At 38.7% G+C, this 15,719-nt stretch overlaps 1 protein-coding gene across 10 annotated transcripts in view; it reads left to right on the plus strand.

Moving 5' to 3' along the window:
- LOC126275021 (GATOR complex protein Iml1) overlaps positions 1 to 15,719 on the plus strand; it is a 520,849-nt gene that overhangs the window by 267,811 nt on the left and 237,319 nt on the right. For 5 of the 10 annotated variants that reach the window (XM_049977163.1, XM_049977164.1, XM_049977165.1 and 2 more), the window contains 2 exons: positions 10,458 to 10,661; positions 11,359 to 11,499. In XM_049977163.1, coding sequence (XP_049833120.1) covers positions 10,458 to 10,661; positions 11,359 to 11,499 — 345 coding nt within the window. The remainder of the gene's footprint in view (positions 1 to 10,457; positions 10,662 to 11,358; positions 11,500 to 15,719) is intronic. The other 5 variants (XM_049977169.1, XM_049977172.1, XM_049977167.1 and 2 more) reach the window with 1 other exon arrangement.

The following is a 15,719-nucleotide window of genomic DNA, read 5'->3' on the forward strand; positions in this document are numbered from 1 at the left end:
CACAACTATCATGGACATAATCAGTGCAGTGGAACATGCAAATGCTCATCTCGCACCTGAAGTAGCTAAAGAAGTACATCATGAAACCTGTCATGTTCTGATGCAAACAAAACCTATGAAACTGAATATCTGTAGCAGGGAGCAAGTGTCCATACAGAAGCTAAGAGAATTTCATTGAGAAAATGGGCAAAGAGACAGGGGCTGCTGCTAGAAGACAGTGCATATAGGAAGATTAACACTGTTTTTACGAAGAGAGTGGCTTTCCATATGAAGTTCCACAGAGACTTTGTGGTATTCCGAAGGATCATAAAGATGGGGGTACCTTTACATTTCATTGTTAGCTACTTTGGTGCCCTGGCATACTCACTCCCTAAATACCTAAATGGTATACTTCATCCTTACATTGGAAAAGTCCATATGATATTCACATCTTCGTGGATTTTGTTGTGTGCTTTGTGGGCTTCAGCATTGTCTCCCTTCTGTCCAGAATGCCTTTACAAGAATCCTGATAACATATAACAGAGATTACCAATCTTTTAGACATGTCTTGTTGACATGCTTTCATTGAGGCACTGGTTACTGTAAGCAGTTTGGAGTAGCCATGGGGTCTCCACTTTCACCAGTTGTTGCTAACTTCTATTTGGAACATTTCGAAGAGGAAGCCCTGGAATCAGCCCAGTGGATATCTGTCTGTTTTTCTGGTATGTAGACTACATGTTCGTCATGTGGTCACGTGAAGGGATAAGCAAATGACTTCCTCGTATGTCTCTGTTTCAGAACATCAGTTTTACCATGGAAATCAGAATGGATGGTGTGCTCTGCTTTCTGGATGTTCTGGTAAAAGAAGAGCAAATGGAACATTGGGCCACAAAATGCTGCGGAAGAAAATGCACACGAACTTATACCTACAGGCAGATAGCTGCCACCACCCAGCACTGAGGAATGGGGTGCTCAAAACTTTGGTACATGTGGCTCACACCCTCACTGACAATGAAAGTCTCAACCAAGAACTTGAACATCTGAGGACGGTGTTCCGGAAAAATGGCTACAAGCAGTAACATATTCAGAGAGGCCTACATTGTGCACCCACTGTACGGCTAGTGGAAATAGAAGAGGAACCTCAGGAGGATGTTGCCATTGTGTTTATTCCATGTTTGGGGCATTATGCAGAAAGATTGGATGAATTCTCCAGAGACTCTAAGGGCATGAGATTTCCCAGATATTTTGTAGCCAAAGTTTGGAAATAAATAATTTATGTTGATGTAAATAAAATAGAAAGAAACTTCCACATGGGAAAAATATATTAAAAACAAAGATTCCAAGACTTACCAAGCGGGAAAGCGCTGGTAGATAGGCACAATAAATAAAACACACAAACACACACACAGAATTTCTAGCTTTCGCAACCGACGGTTGCTTCTTCAGGAAAGAGGGAAGGAGAGGGAAAGACGAAAGGATGTGGGTTTTAAGGGAGAGGGTAAGGAGTCATTCCAATCCCGGGAGCGGAAAGACTTCCCTTAGGGGGAAAAAAGGACAGGTGTACACTCGCGCACACACACACGCACATATCCATCCGCACATACACAGACACAAGTAGACATTTGTAAAGGCAAAGAGTTCGGGCAGAGATGTCAGTCGAGGCGGAAGTACAGAGGCAAAGAAGTTGTTGAAAGACAGGTGAGGTATGAGTAGCGGCAACTTGAAATTAGCGGAGGTTGAGGCCTGGCGGATATCGAGAAGAGAGGATATACTGAAGGGCGAGTTCCCATCTCCGGAGTTCGGATAGGTTTGTGTTGGTGGGAAGTATCCAGATAACCCGGACAGTGTAACACTGTGCCAAGATGTGCTGGCCGTGCACCAAGGCATGTTTAGCCACAGGGTGATCCTCATTACCAACAAACACTGTCTGCCTGTGTCCATTCATGCGAATGGACAGTTTTTTCCCACATAGAAAGCGTCACAGTGTAGGCAGGTTAGTTGGTAAACCACGTGGGTGCTTTCACATGTGGCTCTTCCTTTGATTGTGTACACCTTCCGGGTTACAGAACTGGAGTAGGTGATGGTGGGAGGGTGCATAGGACAGGTTTTACACCGGGGGCAGTTACAAGGGTAGGAGCCAGAGGGTAGAGAAGGTGGTTTGGGGATTTCATAGGGATGAACCAAGAGGCGCTTTCCAGCTTGTTAAGTCTTGTAATCTTTGTTTTTGAAATAAATAATTTTGTTGAGCGGAAATGAAATCTCATAGTAATTTTGAATATAAATGAACAGGCTTTATTAGTAGAATTATATGCATTTTTGTTATCCAGAATAATCATTCAGAATATAATGATCTGCTTGACAACTACTCCTGTTACATAGAAGAAATTCTGAAAGTGTAGTGTGTGTGTGTGTGTGTGTGTGTGTGTGTGTGTGTGTGTGTGTGTGTGTTTTGAAAGAGAGAATAACACAAATTTAGCTTATAAATTTTATTTTATAAATGTTTAGTGAAAAAAGTTCTACGTAGATTTTTATCACCTCAAGTAACATTAATCTACCCTTACACAGTACAGTTTGAAACACTCTGGCATGTACTGTGAAACTTTACAGCCAAGACACCACTTTATTGTTACTTTTACTGAAAACTTTCGGGATGAACTTTCTTCTCTGTGGAAGGAGTTCTGTCAGCAAAGTGGCTTCCTAGAAGTCTGTTGCTTCAAACATTTTGGGGAGTAGCAGTATGTTAATGTATACCTCCTTTCTTTGCAAACTCCTCAGCTAAATTTATCTAATAGCAGCCTGTAGTCTTTATTATTTCTTGTTTTTCAGTACAAGATGTAAGCCTTCACAACTGCCATTATAAAGAGGTGAAAAACAGTTTATTCCACAATTTTATTTACCTTCTCTTGAGATGGTAGTAAGATATGAGTTCATCATTCACATATACACCTGCCTTGTTGAGTTTGAGGTCTAGAATGGCATCAAGTTTTATCTTCTTTATCATCCCCGATTTTTAAAAAAACTTTTTCTTTTGTATCTGTTGTCTTGTGAAGACTTGAAAAATGTGGAATATCTCTTGTGTTCCTCCACTTCAGAGGCAACAAAAATGTTTCTTCCTCATAAATGTAGTGTGAAACTGTTCTTTAGCTTTTTGTTGTCTACACTCTGTTTATGGAGTCCTCTATGATTAGGAGTGAACATTCTCACAGTCTTGGTGTTAGTGTCTTTCACAAAATCAAAAACAACTGGTGTACTCTAATATCTGTCTGTGAAAATGGTACGTACCTTATCAAGGTAGTCAGACAGAGGCATACGAAGAAGGACATTAACAGAATTGTCTTCCTGCCCTTTGTCTGTGTAAAATTCAGTGTGTAAAACGTATGCTTTCTTTGAATCACTTGAGATAAACTGTTTGAGACCATTTTGTCAGGTTTTTTTTACATAGATATGGAAAATAACTCTTCTCATGAACCCACACCCACTCATCACTGGTAAGGTTTTCATCAGGTGAAAACTATGCCTGAAACTGTGAAAGTAAATCATACATTGTGTCCAGGTTTGTTTGTTGGAATGTATGAAACATTTTCAGTTACATGCAGGCAAGAGAGAACAGTGGAGAATCCATTTGTGGTCAGAACTTAACCTTAAAATGGTGCAGGTACAAAGTCATTTGTAGACCAATAGTAATGCAGTCTGTTTTTCTGTACTAGTCACATATGGATTGTAATGCAAAGAAAAAATATATTTCATGAAGTTTTACCCCAGTCCACATGTGCCACATGCTTGTGGGTTTCATGTAATGTGGTCTTCTCATTTTATCTACAATGGGTTTCACATACTTGCTAGTTTCTGCCTTGATGTGCTTCATCATTGATTCAGGGAAAAAAGTTGAAAAGTATTGAAAAGACCGCTGCCATCATCCGCTTTTGCCATAAATCAATTTTCTTCTTAGAGTTCAAGCAATGATGGTTGCTCGTCTAATGTGGTCCATCTTAATCTATCTTAATTATGCACCTGAAGATTCTGTAACACTATAACGTCTTCTCTTGCATGATTCTCTAAAGACAGCACTACATTGGAAATACTACCTTGATTATTAGGAAGTATGTTGTGCATTGTTGGGATTGGAATTTCATCTGAAAACTCAGTAGAAGTATTTCTTACATAGCAGATTTCTCAAGCAAAATAACGTAGAACAGTGGCACAGTAATACTGAAATAATATTGTTCTTGTACAGAATCAAAATCACTGTATTTATTTTCAAAAAAGTCCCCTTCATATCCAGAGTCATCAAATGGTTCTTTCAAAACCTTATGGATCTCAGTGCTAGTCAAAAACTTTGACATATTTATCAGAAAATGCACTGCTAGCACAATGAGAAAACCATGGAAACTATGATGGTATACATCAGTGCAGTGGTTGTGAACAATTGAGGGTTGTCTCTTGAGAATCCTGAAATAGCTTCTGAAACGTCCACACTATGGCAACGCAGCGCAAGAGACCAGTGCACAGTGTGCCAAATGGATAGAAGCCATAACCACAATGAACACAATGAGAGTGGAGGAAGACAAATGGAAATCGCGCATGGAATACTCACATTGTGGTTGCTACTAGAGCTGTACTTGGTTGTAGAACTTAAAAGAAATAATAAAAAAAGCCACTGATAATATGTACTATAATTGTGAAATGTGCTTTTTCCATATCATAGTAAGAGGTCAAAATTATGATTCACATAACATTCAAATAACTAACAATTTAATGCTATAATTGTATTATTTCAGTAAATATTTACTTTAAAGCTGAAATGGTATGTACAACATGTCCATTATTGTGAAATATGCTGCATTATATTTAATACCATGAACTAAGTGGGCCTATAACAAAAGTATAGTATATGTCACTAATATGGTACTACCAAGTGATAATGTTTACTTTCCACAGTCAGTCACAAGCTATGTGACATAAACCACAACACTGTCCAGCCCTCAACATGCAGCTGGCCTGTACTCCATACCCCACTTATTTCTATGCCAGACAGGGTATACTGAACTATGAGTCCACATGAAAGTAGTATGGGAGTCCATATGTTTAACATTATTCATTATTTACATTATATACATTACTTTTTTTATTTATTAGAGAAGCAGCCATCATTGAGATGCACTTCTGTGCTTGTTTTGACAGCTTCACTTGATTCCACAGCTTTAACTACATTTTAACATATTTTGACACAATGTATGTGGGGTGTACATCATTTTAGCTTTGAAGTAATTACTTAATGATATAGTGGGAGGCATATTCAGAAAGGAAGTGTACTGTGACCATAACAAGCTGTGGTTTTTTGTTTGTTGAGGGTTGCCAACACTGAGTGGTGGAGGGGATCCACTGACCAGAGCAAGCATTGCAGGATCATAGTAGTATGTAAACTCATATTGTAGTGTCCGGTTGCATGAAAGATGTTGGTAAGAAATCCCGCCAAGTGTGAACTGTGTGCTGTGATCTGCTCTGTACTTGCAGAAGAAATAACCCCTACCAAAATTTTTTCATAAATCAAAACAGTTCAATTTGAAGGTGTTACTAACAGAATGAATGTGTTTAAATGGTTTGGAGTGCAGTGGAACCAGAATAAATACTCCTGATGGTTGCAGGAGTATAAGATCTTCCATTCTGACTTACGAGTTAGGGGGAAAAAAATAAATAAATCAAGAAAACTGTCCATGAAGATCCCTGATTGAAAATGGTTGAAATTTCTGTGCTGTTTCCACAACATGAGACATTCACAGAAATGCTGGGATACCAGAAACTGTGCACAAGATGGATTCCAAAACAGTTGACAAAGCAGCACAAGAAAAATAGGGTTACTTGTGCCCGTGAGTTTCTTGAGTGACTTTGATAGGAAGGTGAGACTTTACTGAGCTCTATTGTGACTGTAGATGAAACATTGATAGTTCAGTACATGCCTGAAGCAGAAAGATATTTGTTATAGTTGCATCACACCAATTCCACATCTGCCAAAAAATTCAGAACCATGATTGCAGGAAAAAAATCATGGCCTCAGTGTTTTGGGCCTAAAAAGGCATAATTTTGGTCAAATTTTCATCATTGCATAATGATATTATAAGATCATGTCCATTATAATTATCTGGGCCGTTTGCTGTGGTCGGTTGATGAATTCTGTGTCAATTCCCAACGTTTCATCCCCATCTGCGGAGGACATCATCAAGGGGGTCTGTAGCTCAATGGAAGGTCCAACACACCCACTGGCTCGCTACTGACTGCTGCTAAATTCTGTGTCGCGCGCTCCTGCGCTGAGGTGTGACGTCACGTGTTTTGAAAACGTCAGTGCAATTGGCCACTGTCCGCTGCCGCCGATCGCTGTTGCCATCACCCAGTGGGGGACGGGCGGTGCTCATCTTCTTCAAGACCGGCATCCATATACCGTTCAATTTCATGACATCCTCCTTTTGACTGAAATTATTAGGATGTTTGGCGATTTCGATTGCCTCCCTGTAGAGCCTTTTGTAATATCCGCTTGTGGCTGCTAGTACTTGTGTCTCTTCAAAACGAATATGGTGGTTACCTGGCTGGAAAGCATGCTTCGCAACAGCTGATCGTTCCATTTCTCCTCTTCTACAATTGCCCTTGTGCTCTTCCAAACATTTTGAAACAGTTCTCTTAGTGGTACCCACATAAACATCTCCACAGCTGCATGGGATCCTATACACTCCAGCTTTTTCCAGTGGTTTGCGAATGTCCTTGCCATGCTTAAGGTATTCCTGTATCTTCCTGGTGAGCTTGTAAATTACGGTAATATTCCGATTCGTCAAGATCCTCCCTATTCTTTCCATTACATTTTTAACAAACCACAGGAAAACCTTAGATTTTGCAGTAGCCTGTACATCACTATGGTGGCTGTCTCAATGCATGTTTTATTTCGGCGCACGAATATCCGTTATTCATTAGTGTATTGTGGAGGTGTTACATCTCAGCGCCGAGCAACTCAGGTTCACAAATATTTCTAGCTCTGTCCGCTAATGTCTTGATAACACCTCGCTTCTGTTGTGGGTGGTGGTTTGAATCCTGGTGCAAATAATGATCCGTGTGCATTGGTTTGCGGTATACTGTGTGGCCCAAACTACCATTTTCATTTCTAAAAACAAGCACATCAAGGAAATGTAATTTCCCGTTTACCACCTCCTCCATTGTAAACTGAATTCTGGAGTTTATACTACTCAGATGTTCGTGAAAGCGGCTTAGTTCTTACCTGACGTGTCTCCACAGCACAAACGTGTCATCCACTTATCGGAACCATATATTTGGTTTTTTGCTGGCTGTACCTAAGGCTTGTTCTTCTAATTTCTCCATAAAGAAGTTTGCAATTACAGGACTTGAGGGGGCTTCCCATAGCCACACCATCCATTTGTTCATAAAACTATTCATTCCACTTGAAGTATGTGGTCGTCAAACAGCACTTAAACTGTTCTGAAATATCGGCAGGAAAAATCCGATCCAGCTGTTCCAATACATCATTAAGTGGAACCATGGTAAACAGTGATACCACATCGAAGGTGACCAATATGTCCTCCGGCTGGCCCGCTATGCCATCCAATCTGCTGATGCATGTGCCATGGCTTACCACATGCATGAATGTGATAGGGATTGTGTGTAACAATAGTCAACAAGTCTATTAATATATACACAAAATAAAATATCTAGTATACTTACTTTCTGAACATATCTCGTATGATTATAGTATTAAATTTGCCTTTTCTCTCAGTGAAAATTTGATGGTACGAGGGCTATCCACAAAGTGCATTACGTTTTGGAATTAAAAATAAATAAAATGTTGGATTTTTTTTTTATTATACACAGATGGAAAGCCACACTTCAATACTACTTTTCTACATAGTTGCCATTTAAATTAAGGCACTTATCGTAACAATGGACGAGCTTGGAAATTCCTTCGTCGTAAAATTAGGCCGGCTGCACCTTCAACCACGTGGTTACCTCTTCTTGAAGCAGTGCGCCATCATCAAAATGCTGCATACCCAACCACTTCTTCATTGTTGGGAATAAGCGGAAGTCGCTTGGTGCCAGGCCGGGACTGTACGGCGGATGAGGAAACAACTCCCACTTAAAAGATTCGAGAACTTCATGAGCGGCATTTGCCGTGTGGGCCTGGGCGTTGTCGTGAATCAGCAAGATCTTTGAGCCCAACTTTCCCCTGCGCTTGTTTTGTATTGCTCTTCTGAGGTTGTGCAGAGTTTGGCAATACCTTTGAGAGTTTATTGTAGTGCCTCTTTCCAGGATATCCACAAAAATCGTATTTCTACCTGGTTACTGATTAGCCACGTGGTTGAAGGCGCAGGTGGCTGAATTTTACAATGAAGGAATTTCCAAGCTCGTCCATCGCTACGATAAGTGCCTTAATTTAAATGGCAACTATGTAGAAAAGTAGTATTAAAGTGTGACTTTCATCTGTATATAATTAAAAAAAATTCCAATACTTTATTTATTTTTAATTGCAAAATGTAATGTACTTTGTGGATAGACCTCGTATATTATGTTGAGGTCTGCCAGATAATGACATAAATAGTCAGAATTAGGTGCAGTATAATAAAGTTTTGTAGCAGCTTTGTAGTGGTAAATATAAAAATACCTTTCAAAAATTGATGAGTGAATCTATATCAGAAAGCACTGAAACTTCTACACCTAATGCTGCATGTCACATGTCCTTCTGCTCTGTGTGTCTCATGGTCAAGACCTGCACATTCGTGGTGCCTTGTTGGCTAAGGGTTGTGTGAGGACAGGTGTTGCTGTGCAACAAGACATTCAGCAGTCATATTAGATACAAGGCTGAGACATAAATAATTATGTCATATGCTAACTGTTTTGCAGCTACTGTGTATCATTCTATGTGGACGTACCAACTAAACATGTCTACCCATAATACTAGCTACCACAAAACACTCCTTTCTCTTAAGTACTCTATTTAGTTAAGGCTTTTAGGGAACCAATTGTAGAGTTTCGAAAAACAGATGGAAAATGGTGACAAATTAAAACATTGAATCACTCTGTATTATGTAACGTTAGAGCATTTTTCATGTGAGGCTAAAATTTGAGTGTTACTCCTGGTCTGATTCAGAGTTTTAGTTTGCTGTTACTCCATGTATTTCACTCTATCATGAAAAATGTGTTGTGGGTTATCAGTTTTTCTGTTAGTGCAGAAGGTGAGCCACAATGATTATATCAGGAAAATAAATTGGGTTTATAGTCATATATGGTTCACATTTACCACACACTATTTTACGAAATTCCCCAGTGGCACATATGACAGATGGGAGGTGCGCAGGGCACGCCCCCTCCTCCCCTTGTGGGGCCACCTGCATTGCCACCCACCATTCAGCCCACACGCTATTCATTTGTTTCTTTCATCAGTCAACTCGACTGAATTGAGTTATTGAGTAGTTGTACTTTCCTATATAGCATGCGTGTCCACGTCATCGTATTTTATACATTTCTCTCTGGCACATAAATAGCTAACATACCTATGAGAAAAGTCACAGCCATTCTAGTGATCTCGATACGTTATTCTGTGTGGCATTTGTTCGAGAAAAGGCGTGAATATTCTACTGTTTTATTGTACAGAGAACCCTCAAGGTCGACAATAGATGAGGATCAACTTAATGGCTTAGTTCTGTTGAACATTCACACAGACATTGATTGTCCTATTGATGATGTAAGTAACCAGTTGGTCTGGAAGAATAGGCACATAGAATTCATCGTTTAAGGAAGAGAACCACAATTGTAAATTTTTTATGTCATAGGATGGCATTGTCTTGTATATGTGCATAATTAGTGTAAATAAAACTTAGTTAAACTTTGCACCTGACTTGATTATTTTTTATTACGATAAAAGTAAATGTGTCTTTAATGCCCCGTCTTTGAGGTTTTTCTGTATCCGACCCTGCGCGTGAGGATCATTCTTGAGCCTCAGTTTTTATGAATCCAGTAATTAATTAAGTTTTCAAGTAGATTTAAAATGTGTGCCATATGATGACTTGAAACTGGACATCTTTCACACCAACACCACATCTTTTAATCTCAGTGCAGCACAGTTTTAATGATCTATTGCAATACACAATAAATAAGAGCAGTCTTTTAATTGCCTTTGCCCAAGAAGTATGTTTCTATTGCCAGCCAGTCATAATGTTCATGGAAAGGCCAGATGGGGGATTGCAGAAATTGTGTTCAAATTTAGTGTGTATGCTTCATATTGCAACCATCAGCAAAAGTGATTGCCGTGAAATAATCAAGGGCACCTGCTTATGCAAATTACTTTCTATATACACTGCTATGTAGCTAGTGTAGATATTACTCATTTATAATAAAATTGCTGTAGATTACGCATTACATCATATGAAGCACTGAGAAATTTAAGTGTTATACTTAATCACTGCTTTAATTGAATGATGTTGCAGGCATTGAAATACTGGCGCTTCCGTGTGTACCTACTACCCTTAAATCATCAAGCAACGAAAAAGATCTTGGATGGGGCAGAAAACTGTGATATTTATGCACCATTATCCACTGAAGAACAAGGTCATTTTGTTGAAGGGTTTCTTCGTTTTATTGAAACATGGGTCAATAAGGTTAAAAGGCCAAATACTCATAAAAAACCTAGAGTAAGTATTTTCAAATTAGATCTTAAATTTGAAAGAATATTGTCTGTGAAAGGCAGGTGTCAAAGTCAGATTCCTCTGGAACATAGCTTTAACAAGCCATAACTATTCTCTGTGTGTTCACCTTTAAATGAACATGTCTCTTTCTAGTCTTGACCATCTTAGTTGTATTTCTGATATTAGTGCCAATTTAAAAAATGAAAAGATTGGCACTGCATGATAACATACATAACATTTGTGTAGAACCCAAGGTAAAAATATTATGTTCACCATTTTAAAGTGAGCAGTGATCGTAGATAATTATAACATTTCAGTATTGAGTGCATTAATCATTCTGCTTGGTTTATACAAACATTCATGTAATTTGCATGCTTTTCATTTGCGCATGTTAGTGCATGGTATTTTATATTTTAATTTATTTTGGTCTTGTGTTGTTCTGGATGACCATGCTTGTAAATTGTAATGAAAGATAAAACAATTTTTTGGTTTAGTGATCATATGCTTTTCTGCCCAAAATAGGTCTGATATCTTTAAAATATCTTGATCCTTTTGCAATTTTTATTCTTCAAGTGAAGCATGCTAGTCCAGTCTGTTATATGTTGACTGCATCAGTGCTAATTGTATTGTTTTGTTTCTTGTTTTAAATAATGTATTTAGTTAATTTTTTCCGTGTTGCTTTTCCTTGTTGCATGTGTTACAGAGCCCTGTTTCTGCGGGGAACAAGGCTCATCATAGGTTGATTCTTCGCCGACATAGTGCCAGTACGATTTTTCTCTCCCACAATAACACATCAAGTAGTAATTTGGTTACTGCATCTGGTTTACAAACAACTAATTTGCAGGTACAAAGTAGTTAAACTTCTTGTAGAATCTAATCCCTGTCACAAATGTAAGTTTAAATAAAATTGCTAGTTCAACATATTTAGTGTTGGGTTTATACTGAAGACTGGTTGTTTCATTAATTTTATTATTACTGTATCACAATCTTGTGGCAATAGTTGTGAGCATGTTTGGATATTAAATGCCAATAGCACATAAATGTAGAAATACTAAAAAGTCTTCAATGTAGTTGTTCAGTGACAGTTTTACCTCATTAGTGCTGGGCATAAAACAGAAAAAAATGCATGCAGTGTGGTTGCTAAAAGTTGCCTGGGTGTAATATTAGTAGGAAGGAAGTTGATTATTGTATTTGGAAGTAACAACAAGCATTGTGCATGTTGCTGTATCAATTTTTTTATTTTTCAGTTATTTATGTTTATTTAGAGCATAAAAATAAAATAGAAATCATTAAACAGTCACAATAATTTACTAACACTGTAATACATATTTTTATGTTTTAACTGCCAACTTCATGTAGTTCTGATCTTCAGCAGATGCATTAGTGTTGATCTGATGGGTGTCCTTGTGATTACAGCACGTTATGCTGCTGTTCATTGCTAGATGTATCCAAATCAGCAAAAATTACATTGTTAATTTCTCATTTCAGAAGTACTTCTGTAATTTTTGATAATTACAGTTGTATGTTGTGTGTGTGTGTGTGTGTGTGTGTGTGTGTGTGTGTGTGTGTGTGTGTTTGTAAAATGTCATTGAAAGTCAGATGTAATTGATTATAACTTAATACTTCACACTGTGAGGTCATTAAATTACTGTACATAACATGTTTTTCCACCTGGGACACAAGCTGAGGCATCAGAGGATCATCATTTTAATATTGGAGGCAAGTGTAGGGGGGTAAAAATCGTAGAGGGAGACCAAGAGATAGGTTTCAGTAGTTATTTGGATATGAGGAGGATTGCACAAGACAGAGCAGCATGGAGAGCTGCATCAAACCACACTTCAGACTGAATACAACAACAACAACAACAACAACATTGGGTAATCTTGTTCATTACATTATTATTTCTAAGTTACAAATCCTTTGCCAGGCAGTTAATTTCAAAGAATCTTATTAAATATCTTTCATTAAATCAGGTATACATGATCATGTGGTATTTTAAATGAAAGAAGATGCATTTCCATGCAGAAAAAAGCTAATGCACAATTTACATCGATATTTTCGTAGCTTAGTGTTAAAGTGCCAGATTAAGACTCCAAAGTCTTGGATTCAGTACCTGGTTAGTCCAAGAATCTTCCTGTCAGTTATTACTTCTTTCATTTCAGCCAAAGTTTGTTAATGTGAAATGGGCTGAATTGCACACTGTTTCTCGGAATCCACATTAAACTGTGGGTCCAACCTATAACTGGCTAGAAAAGTCAGTTCAGAGGTCGGGAGAAAGTGACAGCATACTACTTCTAATATTACCATGCCTAATAAAGTAACGTGGTGTTCATATCTACCTTTACTTATTTTTTATGTTTCACATATGGTGTCTCGGTTGTGAATGTTCGAAAGATATTTCACATATCATGGTATTATAGTTTAGTGACAAAAAGGTAGGCCTATGGAATTTGAGTAGTCAAAGTTCAGACAGCTTCAAGTATAATTGAGATTAGGTTCATGTTTGCTGAAAATTTCTCGTTCACAATAAGACACAGAGTTCTACTTTTCTGCACTACATAAATTGTGTTGCAGAATTGACTAGTCACTTGGTGATGGTTAATAGACAGCAGTGGAGCACAATGCTTTACCTACAAGACAGGAAAGTGCAGCACACCAAGATTAAATCTTATCTCCGTTTTAATAGCCAATCTCCAACCAGCATGGGCATTATTATGCAGTTCTTACGTTGTGAGCTGTGCTTTCATCCTATCAATAAGATCATTTCATATTCAAGAAATTTAAGTAAATTATATTTGAAATGAATCAAGATTGCTAATTAGGTATGGTTTTTGGGTTTAAAGTGCTTTTAAATTTCTTATGTGGACTGTGTATTGCCTAATGGGACAACACTGGAATGACAATGAAGAAACAATGCTAGGAAGATTTTTAATTTATTTTATATTACCTATTCTTCTTATCTCTTTGCAATTAGAACTCTCATTTGAACTACTTATTCAATCTAGTTATTTGACACATCTTTCTCATTTCAGAGAAGCATTATTAAACTTACTTGAACATCTGATGGGGGCTACGCAGTACATAAACAGAACTTCTACACAAGGTCATGAGCTCAGCCACTTTGATGATGGACTGATACCTTAGCAGTTAAGTCCCATAAGATTTCACACTTTGATAATGTCAGTGTGTTGGCCCTCTGTAAATAGCAACATGTTCCTCCAATTGTAAACGTGGCTTGCTGTATCACATGTGTGAACACTGTAAATGGCAGTCGACACACAAATGTGGATTACTCATTACAAAGCATATAATAATCAGCTTCTCACAAACTGATACAAACTTCACCAGAGCAGACTTCATTATCTGGAACAAAGAACAAATGGGTGTTGTATTTTTATATTATTTCACCACCCATAGTGTTAGAAAACCCTGCAGCCTCATACATCCCCATTACTATTTTATTTCAGCATCTCATACACTCACACACACATTTCCAAAAAATTACAGGATCATTTTAATTACATTACACAACAGTTATTTGCATTGATTTTTCAACATCCATTTTTTTCCAGAATGAGATTTTCACTCTGCAGCGGAGTGTGCGCTGATATGAAACTTCCTGGCAGATTAAAACTGTGTGCCCGACCGAGACTCGAACTCGGGACCTTTGCCTTTCGCGGGCAAGTGCTCTACCATCTGAGTTACCGAAGCACGACTCACGCCCGGTACTCACAGCTTTACTTCTGCCAGTATCCGTCTCCTACCTTCCAAACTTTACAGAAGCTCTCCTGCGAAACTTGCAGAACTAGCAAACACACATATATATTCTGTCTCTCTCTCTCTCTCTCTCTCTCTCTATCTATCTATCTATCTATCTATCTATCTATCTATCTATCTGTTTATCTCTCTAGTTATGTTGTGTTAGCTGAATATACACTGCTGGTACTGCTATTTTTCATTCCTTTGCATTGATGATTCACTGCACTATTAATGAATTTTCGTCATACTATCACTGAGCACACATTGTACACACATAAAAAAAGTTTTGCATCACCTCAGTTCCAAGAGTTCTGGAACCTGTGCAGAAAATTGGAATAAAGATCAACATAAACATCATTTCTGCCCTTTTTATTGCTCATGAAAGCCACACATTGCATGTTTAACCACCATACAGCGAGACTATCAGAGGTGGTGGTCCAGACTACTTTGCATGTTTAACCACCATACAGCGAGACTATCAGAGTTGGTTGTCCAGACTACTGTTGATGCTGGTACCTCTAATAACCAGTAGCACATCCTCTTGCATTGAAGCTTGCCTGTATTTGTGGTGGCATACTATCCACAAGTTCATCAAGGCACTGCTGGTCCACATTGTCCCACTCCTCAACAGCGATTCGGCATAGATTCCTCTGAGTGGATGGTGGGTCATGTCATCCATAAACAGGCCTTTTTCAATCTATCCCAGGCATGTTTGATAGGTTTCGTGTCTGGCGAACATGCAGGCCCCTCTAGTTAACTGATGTTATCCTGAAGGAAGTCATTCACAAGATGTGCATGATGGGGGCATGAATTGTCATCCGTGAAGATGAATGCCTCGCCAATATGCTGCCGATATGGTAGCACTATCGATCGGAGGATGGCATTCACGTATCGTACAGCCATTACGGCACCTTCCATAACCACCAGCGGCATACATCAGCCCCACATAATGCCACCCCAAAACAGCAGGGAATCTCCACCTCAGTGCACTCATTTGACACTGTGTCTATGGCGTCCGTTCAGCTTGACTGAGTTGCGTCCAAACATGTCTCCAACTATTATCTGGTTGAAGACATATGCGACACTCATCATTGAAGAGAACATGATGCCAGCAGTGCATTCGGCATGTTGTACTGTGCTGCATGGTATCATGTGGTTGGAAAGATGGACCTCACCATGGACATCGGGAGTGAAGTTGTGCAACATGCAGCCCATTGTGCACAGTTTGAACTGTAACACCACGTGCTGTGGCTGCACAAAAAGCTTTAGTCAACATGGTGGCATTGCTGTCAGGGTTCCTCCGAG

Source organism: Schistocerca gregaria, chromosome 1 (assembly GCF_023897955.1).
Source record: "Schistocerca gregaria isolate iqSchGreg1 chromosome 1, iqSchGreg1.2, whole genome shotgun sequence".
NCBI classification, from domain to species: domain Eukaryota; kingdom Metazoa; phylum Arthropoda; class Insecta; order Orthoptera; family Acrididae; genus Schistocerca; species Schistocerca gregaria.